The sequence below is a fragment of the Clarias gariepinus genome, chromosome 1, assembly GCF_024256425.1.
Source record: "Clarias gariepinus isolate MV-2021 ecotype Netherlands chromosome 1, CGAR_prim_01v2, whole genome shotgun sequence".
NCBI lineage: Eukaryota > Metazoa > Chordata > Actinopteri > Siluriformes > Clariidae > Clarias > Clarias gariepinus.
In genome coordinates, this window is record NC_071100.1 from 27875538 (window position 1) to 27902882 (window position 27345).

General features: G+C 39.9%; 2 protein-coding genes across 2 annotated transcripts in view; both read right to left on the bottom strand.

Annotated features, from left to right (window-relative positions):
• Window positions 1-579: 579 nt before the first annotated feature.
• Window positions 580-10519, bottom strand: pcolceb (procollagen C-endopeptidase enhancer b). Its single transcript, XM_053513966.1, has 9 exons — window positions 10362-10519; window positions 8885-8993; window positions 7439-7697; window positions 6605-6729; window positions 6033-6169; window positions 2545-3170; window positions 2384-2458; window positions 1642-1812; window positions 580-1053 (listed from the first exon to the last, which is right to left on the bottom strand). Exons 1-9 carry the CDS (start codon window positions 10448-10450, stop codon window positions 923-925), a joined length of 1722 nt encoding a protein of 573 aa, XP_053369941.1. The 5' UTR covers window positions 10451-10519; the 3' UTR covers window positions 580-922.
• Window positions 10520-11490: 971 nt separating this feature from the next.
• Window positions 11491-27345, bottom strand: part of per1b (period circadian clock 1b) — a 30821-nt gene continuing 14966 nt past the window's right edge. The window contains exons 6-19 of the mRNA XM_053513651.1: window positions 25419-25613; window positions 25101-25286; window positions 23055-23208; window positions 21852-22095; window positions 20417-20525; window positions 20162-20300; window positions 19480-19598; window positions 19211-19357; window positions 18210-18563; window positions 16227-17068; window positions 15794-15992; window positions 14320-14512; window positions 13983-14133; window positions 11491-13039 (exon numbers count right to left, since the gene is read on the bottom strand). Coding sequence (XP_053369626.1) covers window positions 12716-13039; window positions 13983-14133; window positions 14320-14512; window positions 15794-15992; window positions 16227-17068; window positions 18210-18563; window positions 19211-19357; window positions 19480-19598; window positions 20162-20300; window positions 20417-20525; window positions 21852-22095; window positions 23055-23208; window positions 25101-25286; window positions 25419-25613 — 3356 coding nt within the window. The 3' untranslated portion in view covers window positions 11491-12715. The remainder of the gene's footprint in view (window positions 13040-13982; window positions 14134-14319; window positions 14513-15793; window positions 15993-16226; window positions 17069-18209; window positions 18564-19210; window positions 19358-19479; window positions 19599-20161; window positions 20301-20416; window positions 20526-21851; window positions 22096-23054; window positions 23209-25100; window positions 25287-25418; window positions 25614-27345) is intronic.

Sequence of the window (27345 nt, forward strand, 5' to 3'; positions counted from 1 at the left end):
TATGTCTCACTAGCTTGTAAGAAGTTTATCTAATTTGAACAAACCATGTTAAGGTAGGTTTTGTGCTAATATTAATTATCTTTATGCAAGTTAGTCTGTTTTCTTTGCTAATGCCAGATTAAGCTTGTATTTATCTCAATAGTTAACCGAGGCACCAGGTCAAATTCTATCCATCCATCCATCATACATACATACATACATACATAGGCTTCATAGTGCTTACCCCAGACTCCTTGTATAAAGCCTGTCACAGGGAAATCCGGGCAGAAGTCAGGGTCCCCCCTGGATGGTGTGCCAACCCAATGCATGCCACAAAGAGACACTCACACACGTAATCACACACTACAGGCAGTTTGGAAACACAGTTTAGTGGGAGGAAACCAGTATGCAGTTTCTCATACAAAGGACAGGGAAAATTCTTTTTGAATGACAATTTTTTATGGATATCCTCAGTTTTAACAGATTTTAACAGATTTTCCATACTTCATTTAAGTATAATATCTCAATAATCTTTCACCATGTTGATGTTTTTTTTTAAATCCTGAACAAGCTATGTGACATAAAAATTACAATCCAGAATGTAGTTAAAATCCTTTAATTAAAAATACAAAATACATTGTGATCAACATGTTTTGCGAGGTGACAAATCTGCTCCACATATTCGTTTCATGTGTACACATCTTGGTGAAAGTTTAAAAAGGTTGTAGTTTCTGTATTTCATGTTGAGGTAAATAATATATTATTAAAAGGTAGATACACACCTCACAGTTCATTTGTAGTGGTGGCAACAAGATGCATTGACAATCTGTTTAAGCACAGTAAATAAGTGATATTTTTGTTAGGTTTCATATTAAGCCCAAATTTCCTGCCTCCGATGTTAGTGCTGGTTTGCCACACTGTGATTGGTGGAGCTGGAGTGATCTTAGCATGATTTCTTAGCTAGCATGGCCAGTGCTTTATCATGCACCTGCTTATGGAGCAGGACAAAGCTGGAAGGGTTCAGAGTGCCTTGTCTGTCTTCATTCACCTGGCCCATCAAAACGTAGTTTACTCCTGAGATGGTGAGAAATGAGGGAATTAAACCTTTGTAATGTGACCATGTTTATATTTGAACAAATAAAATTAGTTTTCTTTGCTGATGACAAAATATGAGGGGAGTTCAAGTTAAACTGGGACTTTTAGTTGTGCAGAATAACAAGGTGAACTTTATTTCTCCATATAACCCTGTGCTACAATAAGGCACTTATCCAAGTGTTTCATTAGTGCTTGGACAGTGGTTTAAATGATTAAGGCTCTGATCAGAATGTTGGGGGTTTAAGCACCAGCACTGCCAAGCTGTGCCACTGTTAAGCCCTTGAGTGAACCCATAAGCCCTATCTGCTCCAGGGTATTTGTAATTTGCCTGACTCCAGCTTCCTAACTGGGATAAGCAAAAAACCATCTCACTGTGCTGTAAGGTCCTCACAAACAATTGACAATTAATTATATCTAAATACCATCAGATTAGATTTTTTTTCCTCAGTATCCCGAAACCATGATTGAACTGTCTACTTCACATCTGGTCCAAGTCCTGTTTTCACTTGAACGTCCGTTATAGAGTAAACATTTATATGCATGCTGTAAACCATAACCATACTGTACCTTTACGAAGTTCAGGGCATTTCGGGCAGGGAACAGTAAGAGTGACTGACATAATTGGACCTCTCTTGGTGATGTTAAGTTTGCCTGTCTTATACACCTTCATGATGTACACATCCACCTGAACACTGCCACGAGAGCTTGGGCTAACTGATGTCACCTTCCCTGTCAGCACTGAGAAAAAAGGGATCAAGGTGAGGTAGATGGGGACATAAGAATATTATTATATTATTTTATGACAATTTATAACAGACATTCTAGCCAGCTGTCTTACATGATACTAGGAGGAATATAGAATTTACAGTACATGTAGACCATAGCAGATATTTAGACGTTCTTTAAAATGCTCATGGCTGACATAAAACTTTAATTACAAAAAAAAAAAAACTCAAGGAAGACCTTCTGCAATGTTTAAAAGAGCACTCTGAAAAATAGTTTAAAATTACTGTGAAATTTCTGTAAAGTTGAGTAAAAGGCAAGGGCTATGCAGCGTAGCAGTCTAGTTTCCTTTGGGCCGAATCCACAGAATGCCTGTCAGCTTTGTAGAAAATTGCTGATAAATATTAATTTATGCAGCCAACTTTAAAATTAAACTTCATCAAAAATCTCTAGAGGCAATAAATTATTTTGTATTAAGAGTAAAAAAAAAAAAAACTAAAAGTGTGGGGGAATTGTGTGTGTGTTTGTGTGTGTGTGTGGGGGTGTGTGTGTTGGGGGGTTTGTGGGGTTGGGGGTAGGAGTTTACCAAAGTCGTTGGGACAGAAGCTGGTCAGAAGAGTGCCTGTCCTCTTACATGGCTGTGCACAATGTGGATTCTCTACTGTTGGATGGAGAACAAAGGTAGATAAGACTGTCCCACACAAACACATCAAGAGAGAATAAAGTACTAATCGTAGATCTACTCACATTTTTTGTTTGCTGTAGGGGTGATCTTGGTGCTTGTGTTGGTGGCAGGTTTGGTCTTTGATTTTGGTTTTGGGGTAGTTTTCACAACAAGCTTGGGTTTGGGTTTGGCTTTAGATGCAGGTGTGGGCTTAGTGCCTGGTTTGGCTGTGGCCTTAACACCAGGTTTAATATTTGGTTTAACCTTAGGCTTTGGAGTTGGTTTAGCTGTGGCCTTCACTTTTGGTTTTGCTGCAGGTTTTGGTGTAACTCTACTGGGAGGTTTTTGTGGAGGCTTAGGCTTGGGCTTAATTGTAGGTCTTGCTGGTTTAGGTCTTACTGGTTTGGGAGGTGGTCTGGTAGTCTTAGGCTTCTGCGGCCCAAGCAAAGGTTTCCGTGTTGTTTTAGGTTTAGCAATTGTTTTAGGTTTAGGTGTAGTTTTACGCATGGGTTTAGTTGTCGTTCCAGGGTTAGGCACTGAGTTAACAAGGTCAGAGTCAATTTTAGGTCCAGGAACGGTGTCCAGGGTTGGTGTTGCAATTCGGGAGCCACGTGGGATGCTCTTATAGTGTGCCATGAATCCTGCCCCTGTCAAACTGAGGTCAGACACAAACTGCACCAATAGCTCATTTCCTCTGCTCACGATTGGCCTGTGATGGAGAGAAATGATTATAGGATGTGTTTTTTAAAAAAACTAATCCTTATCTGCCACATTTGTTGCATATGGGTCACAGTTCCTTAAAAAAACTCACAACTGACTAAATACGGTGGAGGCCTGAGGAGAGTTGTTGAATTTTATAAATAAATATTAACTCTATGCCAGAATTAAATTTAAATTAAATACAGCTTTAAACACAGGGTAGCGTGCTAGTGCAGCAGGTAATGTTGCTTCCTTGTAGTTCCATGATCCATGGTTCCAGCTCGGGTTACTGTAATATTCTATGCATTTACACACAGGTTTCCTGAGGGTTCTTGGGTTTTCTCCTCAAAACATGCCACTAGTTGTCTCATCCACACTGTGTTCTTGCCTTGTCCCATGTTTCCCATGTTTGCCCCTGAATAACAGGGTTGTAGGGTTTAAAGTCAAGGTATACACTCACCAGCCACTTCATTAGGTACACCTGTTAAATTTTTTGTTAACACAAACATTGAATAGGTCAATCACATGGCATCAACTAAGTGCACCAAGGCTCGTATACTTGAGCAAGATAATCTGTTGATGTTTAAACCGAGCATCAGAATGGGGAGGACTCGGGAAGTGACTTTGAATGTGGCATGGTTGCTGGTACCAGACTGGCTGGTCTGAATATTTCTGAAACTGTTGATCTACTGGGATATTCATGCACAACCATCTCTAGGTTTTACAGAATGTTTTGAAAGAAACACAATGTCCAGTGAGCAGCAGGACATCTCAGCAAAAATGTTTAGTTGATGCCAGAGGTCAAAGGAGAATGGCCAGACTTTTATGGCGTAATAAAGGTTCAAACTGTAACGGTCATGATAAAATTTTAAGCTTGGCAACAGTAACTCTAATAACTTCTTGTTACGATTGAGGTATGCCAAAGAGCATATTTGAATTTACTGCCTTGAAGCAGATAAGCTACAGCAGCAGAAGACCAGACTGGGTGCCACTCATGTCACCTAAGATCAGGAAACTGAGGCTTAAAATTGCATGGGTTTACCAAAACTGCAAGACTGAAAACACAACAGAAGATAAGAAAACTGTTGCCTTGTCTGAGAAGTCTTAATTTCTGCAGAGACATTCAGATGGTATGGTCAGAATTTGACATAGAACACATGAAAGCATAAATCCATCCTGATTTTTATTTACGGTTCAGGATTTACGGCTCAAAGTTGGTCCTTGAACATGATAATGATAATTATGATATGATATTGTTCACTGTATTCAAATGGACTCCACAGTCACAAGATCTCAATCCAGTAGAGCACATTTGGGATGTGGTGGAAAGGGAGATTTACAAATCTGCAGCACCTCATGTCAATATGAACTAAAATCTCCAGAACCTGTTGACCTGTGTTGGAATTTTTCGTCTGTGGAGATATGCTGCAGATCAGATATAGTGGGCAGAAATTAGGTCTAAAAATGTTAGAACAACTATATGCACTGTACATCTTTTTATATATACACTATACCATATGTACTATATGATGCATGTATAATTCTATATTAAATATTCAGTGATGGCATTACCTGAAAGTCACTTGCCTAACGATGTCTACAGTATGTTTCCCTTTTGTTATCAAAGCAGCTCTTAACCGCTCAAATCAAGGAATCTGACACCAAGCCATCAGTAGCAGATGCTTTAGGTCCTGTGATTAGTGAGGTTAGGTCTCCAAAGACCAGGCTTTTTTTTCTAGCACATCCCACAGACGCTCGATTGGATTGAGATATCGAGAGTTTTGAAGCGCAGTCAACAATCTTGATTTCATTCTCAAACCATTCGTGAAGTATTTTTGCAGTGTGGCAGGGTGCAAAATCTGGCTGGAAGAGGCTACTGCCCTCAGGGAACACCAGTTGCATGAAGGGGTCGGCAACTGTGTTATTTGTTAAAGTAAAATCCACATGAATGGCGTGACCCAACATTTCCCAGATGAACATTGCCCAAAGCATTTCACTGCCTGCATTCGCATGTCTTCTTCCCCAAGTAAGACATCCATAGACACCCAGCTGTCCACATGATGTAAAATAAAATGTAGATGACAGACCAGACCACCTTCTTTCACTGCTCCATTGTGTTCACATGCCCATTACACACCCTCACCAGTCTATCCCTACCAGAGGCTACACAGTCCTGTACGCAGCAAGGTGTCTTTTTCAGCAATCAGTACTGAAGGCATTAATGAGGCTTGGGCACCAATGACCCTGTCACCACTTCACCAGTTGTTCTTTCTTTGATCATGTGTGGTAGGTACTAACAACCACTTATGTGTGAACACCTAACATGATCTGCAGTTTTGGAGCCATAACAATTGACCCAGAGTTGGGTCAAGTTGCTCAGATCCTTGTACTAACCCATTTTTTTTCTGCTTCGAACACATAAACTTTCAGAACTAACTGTTCACATTTTCTGCTTAAAACAATATAACCCACCCCTTGGTGAGAGTGAGAGGTGTCACTGTAATGATATAATCAATATTATTCACTTCACCTGTCAGTGATTTTATGGTTGTTCAGCCTATATTATGTTTTTGTACATATTCATACTCTTTGTTAGTGTGAATAAAAATAATCCCAGTGTCAGGTCTTAACATAAACAGTGTCATCTTTTTGTAAAGTACCATTAGGTAGACTTATACATATACTTGGGTACAGTTTCAGTTTAAAGTTCTTGTTTAAACATTTGGAGGAAAAGTCTGGGAAGTATATATATATATATATACTACACTATTAACCTAGAGCAAAGAAAAACTGATGTGGCATCAGTGGACAACCCTGAAAAAAAAAAAAAACAAGAGTGAGGGGGATTTTAAAATATTTTTCTGTGACTTACTCTGGTGCTATATCTCCGCAGTATTTGCCTATGCGTCGTGAATTGTCTGATTCTCCACCATTAAATAGTGCCACATAGTCATAGCGGCAATATGTATCTGTCTCCATGTCCAGCTTCTCAAACTTCATCTCAATCACCTAGGGAATCACACACACACAAACACACACACTGATTAGAGGATTGATATTTCTGTTATTTGGAGCTCTATGTTAACAGTTTTGATTGAAACGAAAAGTGCAGCTAAAATCAGAATGAGTCTTTCATGCAGCTTTTTAATGCATCGCTCTCTCTCTCTCTCTCTCTCTCTCTCTCTCTCTCTCACTTACACACACACACACTTCTTAAACACATCCTTTCAATGGAGTCTTAGTTTCTGGCATCACACATACCCATACATGACTGTGTGTATACTCACATACATCCACCCTGTGTATACACACTTCCTCACACAACCCAGTAAGCTAATTACAGCTCCCTAGTGTCAAATGTAATCATTTCACACTGCCAGAATGAAGAACGATGGAACGGAGCAGTGGGAGAAAAAAGTGTGAAGTGAGGATCGACAGGCTCACCATGTTGGTTGCTACAGAGATGTGCCAGGAACAGCTGATGCCTGCTGGGTAATTAGACTCTGGCCAGTTTGGAGTCTTCAATGAACCCTGAGGCTTTGTCAACTTGCCACCACAAAACTGATTATCTGTGGGAAACAGTGTGGTTTTAGACACCAGTTCTCAAAAATTACTCTAAATTACCTGTAATAGATTGTCTTATATACAACGGTCAAAAATTTAGGATCACCTTTTAACTCCATGGTTCCTGTTTTTTTTTTTTTTCTACATTTTAAAGCAAATGTTGAAAGCGTCCAAATTATGCAATAATCTTCTTTGAACAGTTAATGTATCTGCTACTCATGATCTGTAAAGCCTTCATAACGGCTCTAATCTGAGGTGATGTTAATTGGTGATTTTTGAAGCTGGTAACTCCAAATTAATTTCTTTGGTCTTGCTTTTCCGGGGTGGTCTTCTTAAAGGCCAGTTTCATAAGCGTGCTTAATGGATTTTGCAAATGCATTTGACAATACTGTTCTTGCAAGAATATTATTAGTATATATATATATATATATATCTTAACATTTCCTTAAGACAAGTTAGTTGATATTGTGACTATTCAAAGAACCGTTAAAGAATTTAAGAGTTATTATATCGTAAGTTAAAGTTGAGTTTTCTAGTTGTATAAAATCTTTTTTTTACTTTGGCCAAAAACAAACATTTATGATTAATCAAACATTTCATTTTCATGTTTACATGTTTCTGAATTAAACCAATTGAGAAATATAAAGATTTAGGGTTATAATTTTTAACGACAACATTGACGACATTGTTGAGCAGCAAGTAAAAGATTCAAACCATCCACATGTGGCTTTCCACCGCTGAAGAAGGCCAGAAATCCACGCCCTCCGTTGCCCGAATCAGACACCATCTCCAGCATCATGAGGTTGGATGTGGAGATGAGAGCGCCAGGCCGGAACGTTCCACAGAAGCGGCCCAGCTTCTGTACCGTGTACGAGTGACCATTGTACACATCCACGTAGTCGTAGCGACAGGTAGGGTCAGCCTCCAGGTCGAAGATACGGAACTGGAGCATGACCACCTGACCATCTGGAACCTGTAGGTACGACTCAATGTTAACGTTGTTCTGTAATGTAATGTGCTAATACATCAGTGGCTTTAATGGCATTACAAAATAGCATCATGTTCAGAATAAGTTTCTGAAGATGATCCTCCATGTGTAGGATTTGAAGGACACAGGGACATTCAGTTCTCACAATTTGTAAACTGGTAAACTGATCAATAAACTTATGTCAAAGTTGAGACATAAAATCATTAAAATAAGTTTGTATTTAATTAAGTGTATTATACACTGCCTGGCATAATTTTTTTTTTTAAAAATCACCATTTCAGAGGAGTTTGATTATTAGCCTGCATCAAGCAATAAAAAAAACAAAAGGAGACTATGAAATGACTGGAGTTAAGAACTGTTCAATGTATTAAAACGTGGAAAGAGAATGCTGACCCGTCAACTTTGCAGAAGAACCATGGTTCTTAATCATGGTTGAAAAAAATAAAAGGTTTAAAAATAGAGATTTTATTGATTGAGATCACTTTCATGCTTCAAGTTGCATCTAAAATAAAAAAAAAAGCCTGACAGCAGAAATCACAGCTAGAAATAGCGGAAATAAGAGCATTCAAAGGATTGGGACTAAACAGCTGTGTGTCCATGAGGAAAGAATTGTTAGTGAGACTTATAAAAAAAAAAAAGCCTTCAATTTTCTATGGAGCATAAAGTTTGGACTTTGGAGCAATATAAGCTTTGACTGAATTAAAGTGTGTGCAATTTTAATTTTTTTGTCCAGGCTGTATATAAACCTGTGATTTAAATCCTGTGTTGGGGCTGCAGATTCATCAAAAACACATCCAATCAGATTAGAGAACAGTAACTTAGAACTGCTTTCCAAAGCAAGAAATAAGTCTTAAAAAAGATCTATCGCTCAATCTAATGTGCTAAGTGTTTGTTACTTGTGCCTCTGGAGCAGCTATAAATGTTATATTTATAGAGCACTGTTTCCCCGTTTGCAAGTAGAAGCTATTTATGATGCCAAGATCCCTTATCTACCTCCTTTTTTAAAGAACAAATGGCTTCCACTACAATTCTAATGAAAACTTTTACAAATTATAAAAGGGAAAGGGAAAAGTATAAGTATACATTCATCTTTAAGGAATATTTTGGAGACTCTGTCTTCGTTCATGCTGCGCTGTTCAGTTTTTATACTTGTGATGTGGACATTTACTTACGCTGATGTACCAGGTGCATTTGGAGTTGGGTTTGTAGTGAGTGGGGAAGTCTTCACTAGCCACAAAGCCTGAAGTTGTTGTTAAATGACCTCCACATCGGAAAACTGGCCTGAAGAGATATACAGTAGGACAGGGGGGAGGGTTGGGGGTCATATTTTGTAGAAAAACAAATTTCTGCATGGCCATAGCATTGGCACCAGAAGCAGCAATGTGGACAGGCTGGCTAGCAAACGCAAACATATTCACATGCACACACACCGCAAACCTTCAAGAGCCAAACAGCTACACTCTGTTCCAGATCCTTAGGGAGGGCCACTGAGGACACACACACACACACACACACACACACACACCCTAAAAACTCTAAAAGATGGCTGTTATATCGAGTTAGTCATTACACTGAGAGAATCTTTCCCCACTCTCTCTCTTTTTTAGACACACACACGACCCTGAAAAACATTTGTTTAATTTAAAAATGTAATATAAATGCCAATGTTCTTTGAAAGCATTTTTATTCTTTCTCTCATCATTTATATTTAGACACAAACTATATATATATATATATATATATATATATATATATATATATATAGCGTTTCCAACACACATCAAACACGGTGCAATTTAGTGTTAATCAAAGGCGTCATAAAACAGGTCTCTGGCTTTGATGGGCTTTCATCTGTGTCAGAATGAAAATGTAACAGTTATTACCGGAGATCAATCAACTATGATGTCATTGTTACGTCAGGCACAAACTCTGCTTCATCCAAAACCATGATTAAACTAGTTTGTGGCTACAGAAACAGCCTGAGAGCTGAAACCATCAGCTCCTTCTTTAGTGCACGTGGTGCTGGAGCAGAGTTTCAGCAAACAGACTCCATTTCCCATTTAAGCTCTGACCAAACACATATAGGTAAACACACTAAATAGACTGTGTTTATGAAGATAAAACACATTTACTCAAAGGATTATTGTTTTGGATTAGGATTTAATCATTCTAAAGTTGATAATCACCAAACTGCCTAACTACAGTATATAAGTCACAGCTACTGCACATACTGTACAGACTAGTTTTATTATCATGTTAACTCATTAATTGTTTACAATATAATATTTATTATATTATTAATTGTATATTAGTTAAACTAATTGAATACAAACTTTGAAAAATCCTGTTCTATAATTTCTCCCTCAGAAATCCTATTGTAATGCATTAATTAAACATTAATTTAAATTACTTTAGACACAGCTGGTTTGATTCAAAATGACACTTTCCTTCTCTCTCTCTCACACACACACACACACAAACACACTACAATAAAAAGCTCAAAATTTGTTTCTTCTGATATCAATGATACACCAATGATACAGAACTTAAAAAATAAAATGGTGCTTAGTCCTGCAGGAACCTGCCAACCCTACACACACATTACAGCAGAGTGAATGCATGCATTCACTCTCACACACACACACTCACCTTGTGAAGTTGGTTTGACTTTGTCCTTGTATCCATCGCACCCCCAAAATCAGGAGGCCAACACACCACACACACACACCACCCCTCATCCTGCCTTTTAGAGAGGAGAGGACGAGGACAGGGCAAGAGGGACGTGGGACAGGAGGAGACTGTAGGGGCGTGGAGAGGGAGCAGGGTGGCTATGTAAAAGGGGGGGATTGAAAAGAGGACAAGTGGGAATGAGAGGGAGAAAGAGAGAGAGACGATGAGAAGGTTGTGAATGGCTCCCAGATGCTGTTAGTTTTGGAATGAAGGAAAGATAAACGCCCTCACACCCAAACACACACCTAATCAAGGATCAGTGTATGTATATGTGTGTGTGTGTGATTCCAGGAGGTGATGATGTGTTTGGATTTCAGCTGTGATGTTTATTAAATGGTTAAGGATTCCGTATTTAAACAGTGATACTGGTGTTTGCATGCGGCAGTTAAAGTCCACAGATTCAAGGACCGAACACTATTGGAAGTCTGCCCTCCCTCTTTCACTCGCTCTCTGTCTTTCAGAATGACAAAAACAGACCCACCTATATAAAATTAATAATATATACATTTTTAACAAAAACATTTCATTACTGTATTTTAAATCCCCGTCTGTCTGTTCACTGGATTCAACATTAGCAGCGATAGAGCGGTTTACATTTAGGATCCCGTCTCAGTCATACACGCTTCTGATGTGAAGTACTGTATAAGCTGGGTGTGTGTGTGTGTTTTTTAACCCACAGGTATGAGCAAGCATCTTGTTATCCTGTCTGTCTTTCCCACAATCATCTTTGAGTGCCTCTCTCCATCATGCATACATCATGCATACATTATACAAAATTAAAATGGGAATGCAAGACAACTCTATGTGTGTGTGTGTGTGTGTGTGTGTGTGTGTTGCTTATGCCACAATGTTTGTGCTTGGAAAACACCACAGTGTGGCCACGTCAAGACCTTTTTAAAGCCCGGGCGACATTCTTGCCTTAACCTAGAAAAGCCTGAGGTTAAGGACAACAATTAAAAAACATTTAACTTCTACTCTGAAGGCATTTTACTGTAAGCAATGAACCGGTGTAGAGAAAAATGTCATCATGCTACAAAAGGGTGAAAGTTCAGATTTTATTTCATCCCCCCCCCCCAATACAAAGAAATTCACAAAAATACTTAGAAACCACTCAAGACCAGTAAAGCGGAGTACATGATTAAACTGAATGACACAGAAAAGAGAAGGATGTTAGGATTGTCTGGCCCTTACTACTCACTTTTTTGCACAGTTACTGGTTTTTACACTAAGCCTATCATTTTCTGCTCTGATTGCCAAGCACAGAACTAAAGCGAGACACTAAAGAGAAAATGGGACCACACATGCATCACTGTGCTTCCTTGATGCCCTGTAACTGTCCTCCTACCCATCATGCACCTCTGTAACCGAGGATGCCGCTAGCTAAGACACTGTATATAAAAGTGAGAGAGGGGGGAAAAAAAGCGTCATTGGCCTTAAACAGCAACGGAAATATTAACAGGCAATCCGTATGGATTGAACAAACATCTGAGATATTACAAGTACAAATCTCTGAACAGAAACTACACCAGTGATGTATAAAAATACTAATGAACCTTCAAAAAAAATAAATCAACCTGTGAGATTTGGTCTAAACGCACATGTAAACTGCAGATCAAACACCTGCGAAAGGCAGTGATACCGACCCGAAGCCTGCATATTGTATGTACGCTCTTGTTTTTAGGTGTTACTACAGGTAAAGCTCCTCACAACTAGGTTTTAGTAACACTAATGGGGCTGGGTAGAGCTTCATAACATCACACAGTCTGAGTTCAACTGAAATGATCGAACTAGGAAGTCAAAGCATCTGCAATGCTGTTAATGTATGTAAAAGTGACCGGGGCAGTGTGCAGAGCAGTGGTGTCACAGTCTCGCGATAAAAGTGGCATTCTCTTCCACATTCATCATCTGTCAGCCTTTGCAGTTTTACTCACTACTGAGCTGCATTTAGCTATACAAATAAATAATTGTTTTTTTAAACATGTATAAAAACAAATCTGAGTGCCATTTTAATTTAAGAGCCTAAAAAGTAATCCCACTCGCCAGCCACAGTGTCATTGGTAAACCTCACAATTTACTGTACTATTTAATATTTACAGTATCTTATCTGAAAAAAAAAACAAAAAAAACAAAACGAGAAAGACTTGTGCCCAAAATTCAATACACTTGGCATTTAGTGCTGCAGTCTTTTTTTTGTGTCAATATCCCACTGCTGACATCATCCACTATAATTACAAAGTTATCTTTCCCACCAGTCGTGGGACAACAGTATCAAATCAGTGTCTCATGCCAGTCGCATGGTCTTCTTTCCTGTCCTCCTCCTCCTCCATCTGTGAGGCAACTTCCTGTCCTTCAGCTGTCATTTCCTGATCTCTGACAAATCTCTTCATCCTTGTCGGCGCTTTCTCTTTTTTCTCATCTTGGTCGATCCGACGTTGTGCCTCTCCCTGATCCATAGCTGTGTCCGGCTGCATGCGTTTCTCGCCGGTGGCGCCATCTTCTGTCACATCGAGCACGCTGCACAGCTCCATCTCATGGATCTCCACGTCAAAGGGGGCGGCAGGAGGCGCTGAAGGAGGAGATTTACAGCCCACACATCCCTGCAATTATGAGACAAAAGACAGAGAAAATTTGCCTCTAGTGTGTAATTCTGTGATTCATGATGGACATTAAGGAAATGAGCTTATTAATACTTAAGACAATATAATAATACAAAAGAAACAATAATTAAAAAAATAGATCACAGGTAATTACACTTAATAAGAATTTAGCATTAATATGACAGATTATGATGATAGATATTATTTGTAATAATTGCAATACCTACACCTTAATACGGGTTGCACATTAAATACTACACAACCAATACTGAAGTAATACCATGGTCAGGAAAAGATCTTGAAAAAACAAGCCAACATCGTATGTGGATCATTTTTAGTCGTTTTTCAGTATTTTGCGACTCATACCACAGGGCTGTTAAATTCTTAAATTGGATTGGGGTTGTAGACATTTAAACATGCTATTAGTTCATTAGTAAAACTTAATTATAGGGATTTGAGTGGCTTAATAATAATAAAAAAATATATATGATTAGAATATATTATAGTACATAATCATGTCCGTTATCTTCATTACAACGTGACTAGCGTTTAATTAGCTTGCACATTCTTCTGCAAAATGCCTTACTTCTGTTTTACCATGCAGAAAGTGAAAGAGTGAAGTTGCCATTTGTCAGTGATTAGATGTGCTCTTACACCGAGTTACTTAATGGAGACAACTAGACATAATTCACTTCTGAATAATTATAACAATAACTTCTGCCAACTGCCTCACTTTTACAGCCTAAATCAGTGGCTTACATTGAATGTAATGAAGGTTTTATCCAAACTTCTATCTAAAAGCTTTTCATAATAAAATTTGCAGTTCATAGGACTTAATATGATGTATAAAATATATAAATATTCTAAGTGCTAATTAAAGTCTCTCAGACTTGTGATAATTATTGGGTAAAAGCCTGTAAAAGACTTCTTAATGAAAACTCACAGATATATTGATGACACGAGGCAGGCGTCCTGTGCGGATCCAGGGGTGAACCTGACTCAGCTCCCGCTTCTGCTCCTCAGTAAACCGAGGCTGATGCTTCTGCATGGCTCTTAATGCAATGCTGTCCTCACTCAGTACAGTCTCCCTGTCCCTGTCACACACACACACACACACAGAATTAATGAAATATAATGAAACGTCTAGTGTTTGCATAAAGTATAAAACGATTGGAAGATGTAAACGCTTCATATGCAGTAAGTACAGCCCTTGTATTCTTTGTGTCTCTCTCCATTAACTATGATGTTTATGTGTCTACTGTATATATTCTATTTCTAACCTGATGGGCAGTTGATAGGTCATCATGACCTTCTCATCTGTGTTGGCCATAAGCAGCCAGATGGGATCCTGTAAGACACACTTGATGAACTGGGCTTCTCCGTTGCCCCCTGCCCCCTGCTTACGGGAGAGGTCATTCTCCGACGAGTCTATACTGCCAAAGTACTTGCTCGTGTGGCTGCTCTGGCTGCTTCCTGTAGGAGGAAACAAGACACCTTGTCATGCCTACATGTAGCAACATTATTACAATTAGAATAAGCAATTTTAATAAAAGAAGGAATTATTATTATTATTATTATTCTGCTTAATTTAGCCTTTATTGGCAAAAATGTCCCCATGAACATATCATTACAGTACATAATACGTGGCCAAGGCTTGCCACAGTTACAATAATAACAGTTTTTATTGAGCAAGCCTTGACCATGGCATGCTAAGGAGTTAAGAAAAACTTAACCTTCCATATCGTTCGCCAACTCAATATAAAAATTTGTTCTTTAATTGTATTTAAATATATCCAGTTGGTTAATAGGCTTGCTCATCAGGGACAATCTTATCATTTTCATTCATACACATTCACATTTCATACAACTTAAATAATTATTTTGATTGTGTAAAGCTGCTTTGCGACAATGTCAATTGTTAAAAGCGCTATACAATTTAATTTTTCAATTCAATTTTATTTGTTTTAATAAAAAACCTTTTACCAATTGTCATTGTTGCAAAGCAGCGCTGTAAAGACATTTATTTATACAAATAAAATTTAATTGAAACAACTTTGAGGTTTTCCATTTTCTTTATTATTCCATTCTTTTTGTGCAATGCACTACTGTAGCTCCACTTGGAGCAAAACAACCGCAAAGCATGATAATCTCAGCACTATGCTTAACAGCTGGCACAGTCTTCTTGGGGTTGCCTCGCTTTTTTTTAAAGATACCCCTGGTCAAAACCTTTTTGCCAGAAGAAACCTTGAGAGAAACCAGACTCAATGCAGAACCCATCACCATTTGGGTGAAATGGATATACCTGTAGTAGGAATTGTTTTGTGATAACCTCCTTTGAACAGTTAATATTGAGATGTATCTGCTACGTATGATATGTAAAGCCTTCATAAACAGCTCTAAGCCTAGGACGGTTTCATAAGAGCTGTTTCATCATGGTGCTTGATGGGTTTTGCAAATGCACTTGACAATACTTTCAGTACCACTAACTTAATATTCTACAAAACAATATGTATAATTTTAATTATGTGTTTATATCAGAAAAACCCAAAAAAATACATCCTTATGCTTCCTTAAAAAAAAGCATGTTGCATAGATATTCTGTCCCAGAGACTAATTCAAAGACTGAAAGCCTAATATTGGCATGTTCACGATGAGTAAAAAAAAAAAAAAAAGTAAAGTAAAAAAAAACTCAACTATAAGAATTAGAGTCATGAGTAGCCCTAGTTATCATGAAGACCCACTAGGAATACTTACTTGTTCCACTCCCTGAGCTGCTGCATCCATTGGAGCCAGAGCCTGAGGAACCTAAGCCAGATCCTGAGGACCCGGTGCCTGAGGACCCAGAACCCGAGGCGGCTGAGCCTGTGCCCGATCGGGAGTCCTCCTGCAGTAGTAGGTCAAGTAGATCACTCGAGGAGGACATGGCATCCTGATTTGACTCATTGGTTTCTCCCTGGGAAGGGGAATAATGAACAAAGAACAGTAAAGAACACAGCCATATTGCATTTCATGGACAGAGGTCACTGAAAATAATCTGAGTGTGTCTTTCTTTTTTTAAGAAAAGTAATATAATTTTAAACAAATGAAAACTGGCATCATTAAAATGGTTAGCTCTGAGCAGTGCCACTTGCAGAAACCTCCTGCACAAATAAATTCTTATTTTTAAAAGCCATGCAACGTCTCTCACATTTTCATTCTCTTTGGAGTCCTCTACTGCTGCACCTCTCTGATTGGCTGCTGCCGGACCTCCAACCCCACCACCTTGTCCACCAGCAGGAGGTGTGGCCTGTTGCCCAGATGCCAATGCTGTCACTGCCTCGAGCCGACTGGTGGGTGACTCCTCCAGTTGAAGCAAATTCAGAGGGGAGGAGCATCGGGATTGGAAAAGGGGTGACTCTGTCCCTTCCCTTTCCACCCCTCCTTCTCTCTGGCTGCAGGACTGAGGTGTGCTACAGCGGGATGGGTTTCTTGGGGCCGGTGTTACTGTCTGAGGGGGTGCTGGAGGGGCAGTGCTAACTGTGGGGTACTGAAAAGACACATTGGGGTTGTAGAAGGGCTGAGGAATAGCTGCAGCACCGGGCTGGGCCATGGTTGTGCCAATTTGTGGAAACATGTAGTTGGGAAGTACCAATGCCATCATTGGAGGCACCATGGGAGGAGCCACCTGAGGATTGTGAAAGGGAAAGCGAAGGCCAGTATGCATAGATGGGTCAGTGATGGGTTGAGAGAGGGGTGGGTAGAGTGGATAAAGTGGCAGCATGCCTGGTGGATAGGGCACAGAGTGCAGACTATTCTGGGAGCCCACTGAAGGAGGCCAAGACGATGAGGTTGTAGGGGGAACAAGAGGAAACGAAGGGTTAGGTACACCCTCTTGAGCAGGAGCACCTATGGTGAAGCTTCCTGTCGGGCCTGACTGGCCTAAGGAGCTCCCCTGCTCTGAGGTCTCCTGATGTTTCAACCTTTTACCACCTCTACCACGCCGACGACCACTGTTACTCATAGCAGGGTAATCACGTGAACAGCGCGCACCTGAGAGTAAAAAAAAAGAAAAGGATTTTTGTTAGGAAGAAAAACAAAAACAAACTGATACCACATCCAGTTCACTCTGTCTATAAGGAAGCAACACTAAACCAGGTGCTAAAGGCTGACGAGAATTTATCCAATGGACCGGTCCAGTTCTGTAGAATTGTACCTGTATGGCCAATCACAGGAATTAAGGAAATAAGAAATACTGAATGCTTTTTGCTGGAACCAGATTGAAGAGGGTGGTGTTGAAACATATAAGGAATTAAAGAATTACTTGAGAGTCTGGTACAAAATAAAGACTAATGTTTTTTTTTTATTAGATTTTTTCCCATTAAAAAAAAAAAAAATCGGGGCTCCCACATGAAGGCTACTACTACCACTCAGTCGGGAGGGCCTAAGACTATCACGTGTTTCCTCTGAACCACGTGACGCCAGCTGCCCGCATCTTTACAAACTGCTCACTCACGCACTGTTGGGGGCGGCAAGGACAGCGCTATCCGCTCCTTTCGCTTGCGCAAGTACCTCTCATCCCTCCCCTCTGAGAAAGCTCGGCCAATCAGCTCTCTCTAGACCTCCGGCTGCGAGAGCTACAGCATCACCTGGGAATCGAACTCGCCAGCACTTTACCACTGCACCACTCGGAGGCCCAATAAAGACTAATGTTGAGTGCATCATGTACAGATTCGTTAGTTCGGTCAAAATTGCGAGGGTGATGCGGGTAATAATTAAAGCCAATTTACTGTATAATTTACTTTGCTCTGTTGAGAACTGGACCATGCAACAGTATTTAATGTAAAAAATCAGCACAAAGCTTAAGGATTCACGATGAAACAGAATACTACCTCTTGACCATCCCAGCGACTAGAGGCATGCTGAACAGAAACTTAGAAAGTAACGATGGTAAACCAATAACCAGAAACATTTAATTAAAAAAAAAAAAGAAAAGCAGACTGCATTAGAAAGTGTGCTGAGACAATGACGTATATCTGTATACCCGATATTTGGAAGCACTTCTACACAAAACTACACAAAACATGACACTGAAACACATCCATCTTGTTTGCTGGAAGTGATATGTGTGTGAACCCTACTGCTCTGTTTGTGTATGCCTTTGTGTATACTGTATTTCGACTTATAACCCCACCTCTAGTTATTGGTGTGGTAGTATGCTGTCGAAGTACGGAGGCTGGGTCAAAAACTTTCAGCTGACTCAGGTCTCTAAACCGACACATGAAGTTCTGCTCCTCCTGCTGTGTATGTGCAGAAAGCACCTCTTTGGTCAACCCAAGCCTTCCTCCCCCAGCTCCTGCTCCTCCTCCTCTCCTGACTCCATCTCTCTCAGCTGTAACACTAGGGGTGGGTGGAGCAGGAAAGGTTGGCAAAGAAGGGGTAGCAGCAAGAGCAGGAGGAGGAGGTGGAGGAGGTAAAGGAGGAGGAGGAGTACGAAGAACAGGAGGGGCAGGTATAGGGGTGGTAGGGGCTTCTTCCATTACAATGTCTGAAAGAAAAAAAAAAGTTTATTATTAATAAACCCACAAAAGGTATTTTCATTTCACCGTGTGAACCTGCAACTGTGCAGTTCCTATACGAGCAGCACTGTTGTTTACTCATTTGTGCATGGTATGTAAATCTGTTAGGACTAAATGGAGAAGGCATGTCAGAGCATTGTCACATTAGAAACATTTAGTGATTTCTTGCAGAGCAACTTGATGAGCAGGATGATGAGCTCTGGTTCTCTTTAAAACTTCCTGGCGTTGACGTGTTTGTTTGTCGTCATTATCCATGTCTCAAATTGAAAACCCTCATTGCATATTCCAAAATATTTTCAATTTTTTAATATGCAACTCAACCCAGATTGTAGATTAAGAGACTTTTAATATTCAAACAATAATATAACACCTGTAACAGGAAAACTGGCAGGTGTTAATACACAATAATGGTCTACAGTAATATTGTTCTACACCGCCCATACAAGTTACATCAGACATGTAGCATGCATGGGCAGAATAAAATCACGTGACACACTGTCTGCTACTGAATAAATAAACTGACCTTTGAACTTAAATGACATCCTTTGATATTACTGTAGACTAATATTGCTTTGACTAGCCAGAAAGACAAAGAATGCACAATAAACCAGCTCACCTGACTCAGGGGGTTTCTTGTCTCCCACATGGACAATGGTACTGCTGAAACTGCACTGGGACGTTACTGACGCTACACTCTCTGCCTTACTGTGTAAAGCCAGGGTTGGCAGTTGTGCACTCTCACTAACCAGAGCAACTGTTGGACCTACAGCACACATGATACTCCACATTATAGAAGCAAATGCACAATGATCATTAAAAAAAAGTGTCTTTTGCTCTTTCAAGTCACAGTGTGAGCAGGGGAACTGGATGATAAATGGAAGATACCTTTCGGGTTGCTGGGGGTGTCTTGCTGCTTATCGTCGTCAGAAGTGGAGGATGCGGTGCAGGAGGAGGAGCCACACTTCCGTTTGACTGTGTTTGGGACGTTGCAGCTTTCCAGGTACCTGCAGCAGGAACGTACTTCTGTTATTATGCATATGAAACACCATTCGAACACTTGCTTATTAGTGCTGATGATATGGTTGGTTTGCTACTGTATGTGTTTGGTCTGAATTAGTTTCACATCGCATTTCTAATTGTGTGTGTGAAGGATCAAATCTGGAAATGTCATCATGTTTCTTTTGATTTCTTTTACTTGATAATCAGGATTAAATAATCAGAATTTCCGATTTCTATAGTTGATTTATATTCTTGTCTTCTAGGACTCACTTTGCATTCGAATTTTAATTTAACAAATCATAAAACCAAATAAAAAATGACAATCTGTGGGCTCTGACAGGAAGATGCCTGTACTAAAAAAAAGGGGATTTTACATCAAACAAGGGTTTGATTCACTGCCCATGTGAAAGTGCTCTAAGAACTTGCAATAGTATGAGAGGAAAAACAAATGAAGACAGGTGTTGTTCGTCAGGCATGTATTTGCTGGAGATCAGGCATACTGCATTAGTCTCTCCGCATATCAGGTGCTTTACACACTGTTTACACATGTCTCCATGCACTCACTTACCGTATGATGCTATCCAAGCAGTTGATTTGCTGGTAAGAATATGCACTGGGCGGATCCTTCCTCACCAGCTGAGACAGGACTGGATCCTTTGAGGGTGGGACCATATCTTGGACGGTATCCACTACAGCTCGCAAAGAACCTGCTCAAAGAAGAGAAAACGACTCTTGAAGAAAGAAAGAGAAACCTTGCAAGCAGATATCTCCTTGAAAATAGATCGTAGTGTAGAGTTTTGTATTCATGTATTAATTTGTGTACCCGTGGCTGCGTGTTTCCTAGGAGCGGGGCGGTTACGGGACTCGATAAACACTTGTTGGCCGTTCGTCTTTACCATGTGGACGTCCTTACAGATCTGCTGGAAGGTCATCTGCTCAGAGAGAAAACAAAGCAAAGTTTCATAACTAGCTCTCGAAGAATGAAACTGTGTGTCTTTAATATCTACCTCATACTGATGATAAAGGGTTAAGGTTGTGTATCCTGGTCTTTTCTATTTACCACAAATGATTAAACAGAAAAATGAAATGAACTGAATGATGAGAAAGGTCCACACTAGCAGGCAGTGCTGCAGAAAAAAAGCTACAGCTTCCCCCCACTGATGGCTAATTAAGATGTTGTGCACTTTGGCCCGAGCCAAGCAATTAATTTTTCCAACATCCTGACAAACCAGGAAGCCATGGTTTCCTCACATACTGATCCATCTGCATGACTGCGTGCTGACCAAAAAAGGGTGATGGATAATGCACACTGTGCACAAAAATCAGAGTACACTAGGGAAGTGTATACGCAGCTAAGCATGACTTTTTGTGGAGCACTGTACGAGGGACAGAAACACTGAAATGTAACCAGAAATATTAATAAATTATCATTTAAATGAAAATCAACAGAGATTAATATTGGAAGAAGAGCTGAGGCAGGGGACAAGAAACATGACATGCCAAGACCGATCCGTAGTTGGCTCTTGAACTTCCTAGAGGGACATTCTGTCAGTTTAGAGTGTCTTAGAAATCAAAGGTTAACTCATTTATGGAATTATTGCAATAAATCCTATTTTATTTCATCCAGATCACAAGATGTAAAGACTGTTTGATTTTTCTTTTTCAAGTTTATCACAAGCAGTGTCGGTCAATTGTTAGTTTATTAGAAGGTCAGCATCACCTAGTGGGAGAGAGAAAAACTTCCCGCCACACTAGCTTTTCAGCACTAGCTTTTTCTAATTGTAAATATTTCTGGGTATATTTCAATGTTTCTGTCCTTCACACACAGGACAATTTTGATTGCAATAGTTTTAAGACATGAAATTTACACATCATATGTATTAACTTTCGTGAAATCCAGGTCATTTACACTGAAGGCCAAACTGGACCCCAAGTCAGCACCTCTTAATTTGATTTTTTGTTCTTATACTCCTTGTAACATGCTCCTAAAATCAAATCTGAGTCGAGAAATCATAGAAGAGGAAGACTTCATTTACTTTGATGAACTGAATTTTTTACGCTTATAGATCTCAAAAACCTCAGCTCCAGGTTGAGTTGAGTTACAGACAAGCAGGTCCAAAATTAGTGGATTTTAGTACAAAATCTCAAATAGAACATTGTGTGTATCTGTGTTTACACCCACTTTGGGATCTAACCTTGAACGCAGATAGTAATTGAACTATTAATAAGACTAAAAGCTGTGTTACTATGGTACTGACTGGTTTGTGAAGCTGAGCTGGGTCCTCCAGAGCGGTGCCGTTGCTCTCTGATGATGAAGCGGCACTCGGTTGCAGCTCGTGGGAGCCGTTACTTGCCAGACTGCCGTAGCCCTGTGAGCTGCTGCTGTGGACTGGCTGAACCAGAAGACGGTGGATCTGCTCGCTGATTTGTGCAATATCCGGAGTCAATGTGCTCTCCTCCAGAACCCTCGGCAGGGTGAACACATCCTCATTCAGTGGAGAACTGAAAGAACAAAGGGGCAATAAGGACCTCAGAACATAGAAGATGAGACATGTTGCATCTTCAATTTGCAGACAGCACAACAGATCATCAGTGTATCACATTCCTGAAGATTTAAGCAACCTGATTGTTCTTTGAATCACATAAACCACTTTCCAGTTCTGTGATTCACCTACAAATGCTCTGTGTGTACCCAAAAGACATATAAAACAAGGCTAAACTCAACCCTCAAACATACAGGCTGTAGACATGAAGCTGATGATTGAGATTTCTTTTCACATATAAATCATAAGACACGAAATTTAAAGTTTACCATGTAAATGCTTGCTTTGTAGTGAAGTGCTGGGATGCGTATGTGCGTGGGCGAAGGAAACGAAGAGACTGTTTACATAACCATGTGAAAGATGCAAGTCAAAAGGGAGAGTCGTCTGTGTGTTTGTGTGTGTATGTGTAATAGAAAGAAAGACTGTAGAACAGTCACTGGGTGAGTCAGTGTATATTGTGAGAATTGATTATGGTGTAAAAGCTGTCCGGGGATAACATGATGAACGACGAAGGGGGTCAGTGAAAATTCTGTGGAGAACACTGTGCCTCAACGTTGTGTCTGTGTTTGTCTGAGATGCTGCACATGGTCGTGCATGTGTTTACTGAACGGCTGACGTGGGTGGATTGCGATGAACATTACGGATGGCTGTGGGCGTGTGTGCAAGTAGGATGCATATGGACACCTCTGTGACAGTGTACAAACCGTGTGTAGTTGTGTGTGTTTGTGATATTTTTACTGTTTTTTTTTTTTCCTGGTGTTGTTTTTACTGAGAGTTAAAAAAAAAAAGGTATATATAATCTGATTATAGACTTTCAAATGTATCTTCCCATCATTTTTCTAATTCAATTACAGCTTTTTTATGAGCAATTAGTAGTTTGGGATCATAGATATTTGAAAATCATGTGGAAATCCTTACGTTCGGACTTTGTGGCGACCCACGATGAATGCCACCTTCCTGCTCCAAGGGTTAACAAAGGAGGACCAGGAAGTGTCGATAGTAAGATACTCTCCGTTCCGGGCACACATCCGCAGCGGAGAGTGTTCAAACGGCTGGCCTGCAAACTGCAGAACTATAGAGAGATAAGATAAAATACGGTCAGTTTTAGATTATGCATTCTTTCCTTAGAATCAACAACATACAACAGTCATTTGTTCAGTGCAAACTATTACAATTAAATAAATACAGACTTAAATAACTGACAACATATAAGAAATTATAACCAGTAAATCAAAATGAACAAACTGTGTATGGAAAAATAAGGCACTGTAACGTTACTTAACTGATTATTAGGACGTGCGATGACATCTTTAAAAGCTAATAAAGAGTTTTCTGTTTTTCTATTTATAAAACCATGATCTTGGGGGCAAAAAAGTGCTTTCTCTTTTTCATACACTCATTTTAAATTGTAAAAATTTAAGTCTCATTATATAACCAGTCTACTTATAATTACCCTGACTATAAGGAAGGTAAAAGCCATTAAAATTGAAGAGAAAGTAGGAAATAAAAGAGAAAAGGACAAAACCATTGTATTACACAACCATTAAAACCATCAAGAGAATATTTATATCACAACTGGCTAGTTTCTTTCTTTTATTTAGCAGTAAAACCATTAAACCATTAAAAAGAGAATGTTTAAAAAAAGAGACGAATGACAGTAATTTGCCATTAAAATAGTCACATGGTCAACCATGTACAAAATAAGAATGGAAAAGTCTTCTTTAAGTAAGAACTTTTTTTTTTTATTTATTGTTGGAACTATAGGAACAGCAAGCACAACGATGAGGTAAAACAGTGGTGTTGAGTGTATTGGCATTGCTTCTTGTTAGTGCAAAGGCTTCCTGAGCCTTTAAATGGTCTTTCAGGCTGGTTCAGTAGACTGGATGTTCACAGAGTACTGTATCCAAGCACATTAATGGAAAGTTGAATGGAAGAAAAAATGTGGTGAAAAAAGTTGCACAAGCAACATGAATAACTGCAACCTTGAGAGGATTGCGAAACGAAGCACATTCAAGAATTTAGGGGAGATGCACAAGGAGCGGACTGCAGCTGGAGTCAGTGCTTCAAGAGCCACCACGCACAGACGTAACCAGGACATGGGCTACAACTGTGGCGCTCCTTGTGTCAAACCACTCTTGAACCAGAAACAACGTCAGAGGTGTCTCACCTGGGCTAAGGACAAAAAGGATGGGACTGTTGCTCAGTTGGCCAAAGGCCTTTTTTTGCATTTCATTTTGCAATCAAGGTCCCAGAGTCTGGAGGAAGAGAGGATAGGCACAGAGTTGCTTGAGGTACAGTGTAAAGTTTGTCAGTGGTGGGTTGGGGAGCCTTGTCATCTGCTAATGTTGTTCTACTGTGCTTTATCAGGTCCAAGATCAGCACAGCTGTCTACCAGGACGTTTTAGAGCACTTCATGCTTCCCTCTGCTAACCAGGTTTATGGAGATGCTCATATAATTTTACAGCAGGATGTGGCACCCACATTGTCAAAAGTACTAATCCCTGGTTTATCCTGACCTAAACCTCATAGAGAATCTATTGGGTACTGTGAAGAGGAAGATGCGAGACACTCTAGACCCAACAATGCAGAAGAGCTGAAGGCTGCTATGAGAGCAAGCTGGTCTTCCATAACACCTCAGCAGTGCCACAGACTGATGGCCTCCATGCCATGCCGCATTGCTGCAGTAATTCATGCAAAGGGATCCCTGACCAAGTACTGTACATGCTGTAGATGTTCATACTTTTTAGTAGTCCAACATTCCTGTGGTGAAAAACTTTTTTTTATTTATTAGTCCTAAGTAATATTATAATTTTCTGAGATACTGAATTTTGGATTTTCATTAGCTGTAGTTTTACTTTGTAAATTAAATTACTAAAATCAATAAATTTTTCGATGATATTTTAATTCATTGAGACACACATATACACAAGAAAAGGGGAGAAAGAGAGAAAGAAAATAACTCACTCTTCTTATGGATAGCCACCATCATGGGTCTGTCTTCTGGGTGGAGACAGAGCAGGACTGGGGTTCCCACCAGGTCCTGTGGCAGATAACCCAGCAGCGGCACAGCTCTCTCATCAACCTCCTGGAAGAGACAGCTGGGTGTGTGACTGGTGGTGAAGATCCGCTTATCTGGAGGAATACGAGGAGCTGATAGAGAAATAAAAAAAAAGAATAAAGAACAAAAATTATTGTAATATATGCATTTATAAAAAATGGTTAAAATCGTATAAAGGTAAGCACAAGATCACATTTATTCTAGTGATAGATGGCGTGTCTTACCCTCGTATCCAGAGTGGACTCTCTCGGCGATGAGCAGGCAGCAGGGCTGGGGGTCTGCAGTGTCGGAGTCCCGCAGTGTGAGCAGGTATGGGGTCAACCTGAACGGGTAATAGCGCATGTCTCCACTGGAGGAGCCATCTGCACTGATCCTGCAGAACATGGACTTCTCCTGGGTACACTCCACTGGAGGAGATGCTATACACATGCGGGAACAATGTTACTTATTTGTTAACAAGCACACACATAAGGTATCGAACTAACATAACTAAAAAAACGATCAGCTAAAAAAACTTGCCTATTATTACAAATGATAAATCTGACCAACTTTAATAGTTAAAGGGGTTCTGGATTACAAATACTATAATTACAATATAATTACTATAAAAACGTGAACTAATTTCTATTACTGTAATGGTCGAGTGCAGCTGTGGGAAGGGCAGGGGTAGACAGAAGATCTACATCTATGATGAGTTTAACTAAGGGTGCTTTCACACTAGACATGATTGTTCTGTACTGTGCCAGAGTAAACTTGCATACTTACAGTCTTCAACAAAGTGGGCAGTATGCACCAATAGCGCCACTAATCATGTCGTGCTTTAAACAGCGGAACACTTTCAAGTTTTTCGTACGATTCGTTTTCATAGTTGGTTCGAACCATGCTCAAACAAACCTTACCTCTTTGAGCACAGGATGCTAACCCAAGCCCAGTCACATGACAGTGTGTTCTCATTAGTCAAATATACCAGACCAAATGTTAGAGGCAAGTGTACCCTGTTCCATGCCAGAGTCCATAGTGTGAAAGCACTATAAAAAAATATATAGGGCAGAGGTGAGCATCCAGAGAGAGCCAAGACCAGGTTTGAAAGTGTGTTCAAATCTCCATGTGTTTGCGTGTTTGGTGCTCAGTAATGGATGAAAACCAAAAACAATAAAAACAATAACGACACTGTTGACTAATCATCCTATCTCCAGTTCCTCAAGTAAAAAATTTATTACAGTGGGGCAAAAAAGTATTCAGTCAGCCACCAATTGTGCAAGTTATCCCACTTAAAAAGATGAGAGAGGCCTGTACTCTTCATTATAGGTATACCTCAACTATGAGAGACAAAATTTGAAAAAAAAAAAAAAATAAATAAATCCAGAAAATCACAGTGTAGTGAATTAATTTAATTTGAGTTAATTAAGTATTTGTTCACCTACAAACAAGCAAGATTTCTGGCTCTCACAGACCTGTAACAACTTCTTTAAGAGGCTCCTCTGTCCTCCACACGTTACCTGTATTAATGGCATCTGTTATCAGTATAAAAGACACCTGTCCACAACCTCAAACAGTCACTCCAAACCCCACTATGGCCAAGACCAAAGAGCTGTCAAAGGACACCAGAAACAAAATTGTAGACCTGCACCAGGCTGGGAAGACTGAATCTGTAGGTAATCAGCTCGGTGTGAAGAAATCAACTGTGGGAGCAATTATTAGAAAATAAAAGACATACAAGACCACTGATAATCTCCCTTGATCTGGGGATCCACGCAAGATGGGATGGGCCCATGGGGTCAAAAAGATCACAAGAACTGTAAGCAAAAATCCCAGAACCACATGGGGGGACCTAGTGAATGACCTGCAGAGAGCTGGGACCAAAATAACAAAGGCTACTGTACCATCAGTAACACACCAGGGATTCACTGCATGTCATGCAGTGCCAGACATGACCCCCTGCTTAAGCCAGTACATGTCCAGGCCCGTCTGAAGCTTGCTAGAGAGCATTTGGATGATCCAGAAGAGGATTGGAAGAATGTCATATGGTCAGATGAAACCAAAATAGAACTTTTTGGTAAAAACTCAACTTTTCGTGTTTGTAGGAGAAAGAATGCTGAGTTGCATCCAAAGAACACAATACGTACTGTGAAGCATGGGGGTGGAAACATC

Coding starts and splice junctions, on each gene's coding strand:
- pcolceb (XM_053513966.1), bottom strand. CDS start 10,450: ATGAGGGGTGGTGTGTGTGTGTGGTGTGTTGGCCTCCTGATTTTGGGG. Junction 7,698..8,884: donor AATGCACCTGGTACATCAGC/GTAAGTAAATGT, acceptor TCGTACCTACAG/GTTCCAGATGGTCAGGTGGT. Junction 1,054..1,641: donor ATGCCCTGAACTTCGTAAAG/GTACAGTATGGT, acceptor TCACCATCTCAG/GAGTAAACTACGTTTTGATG.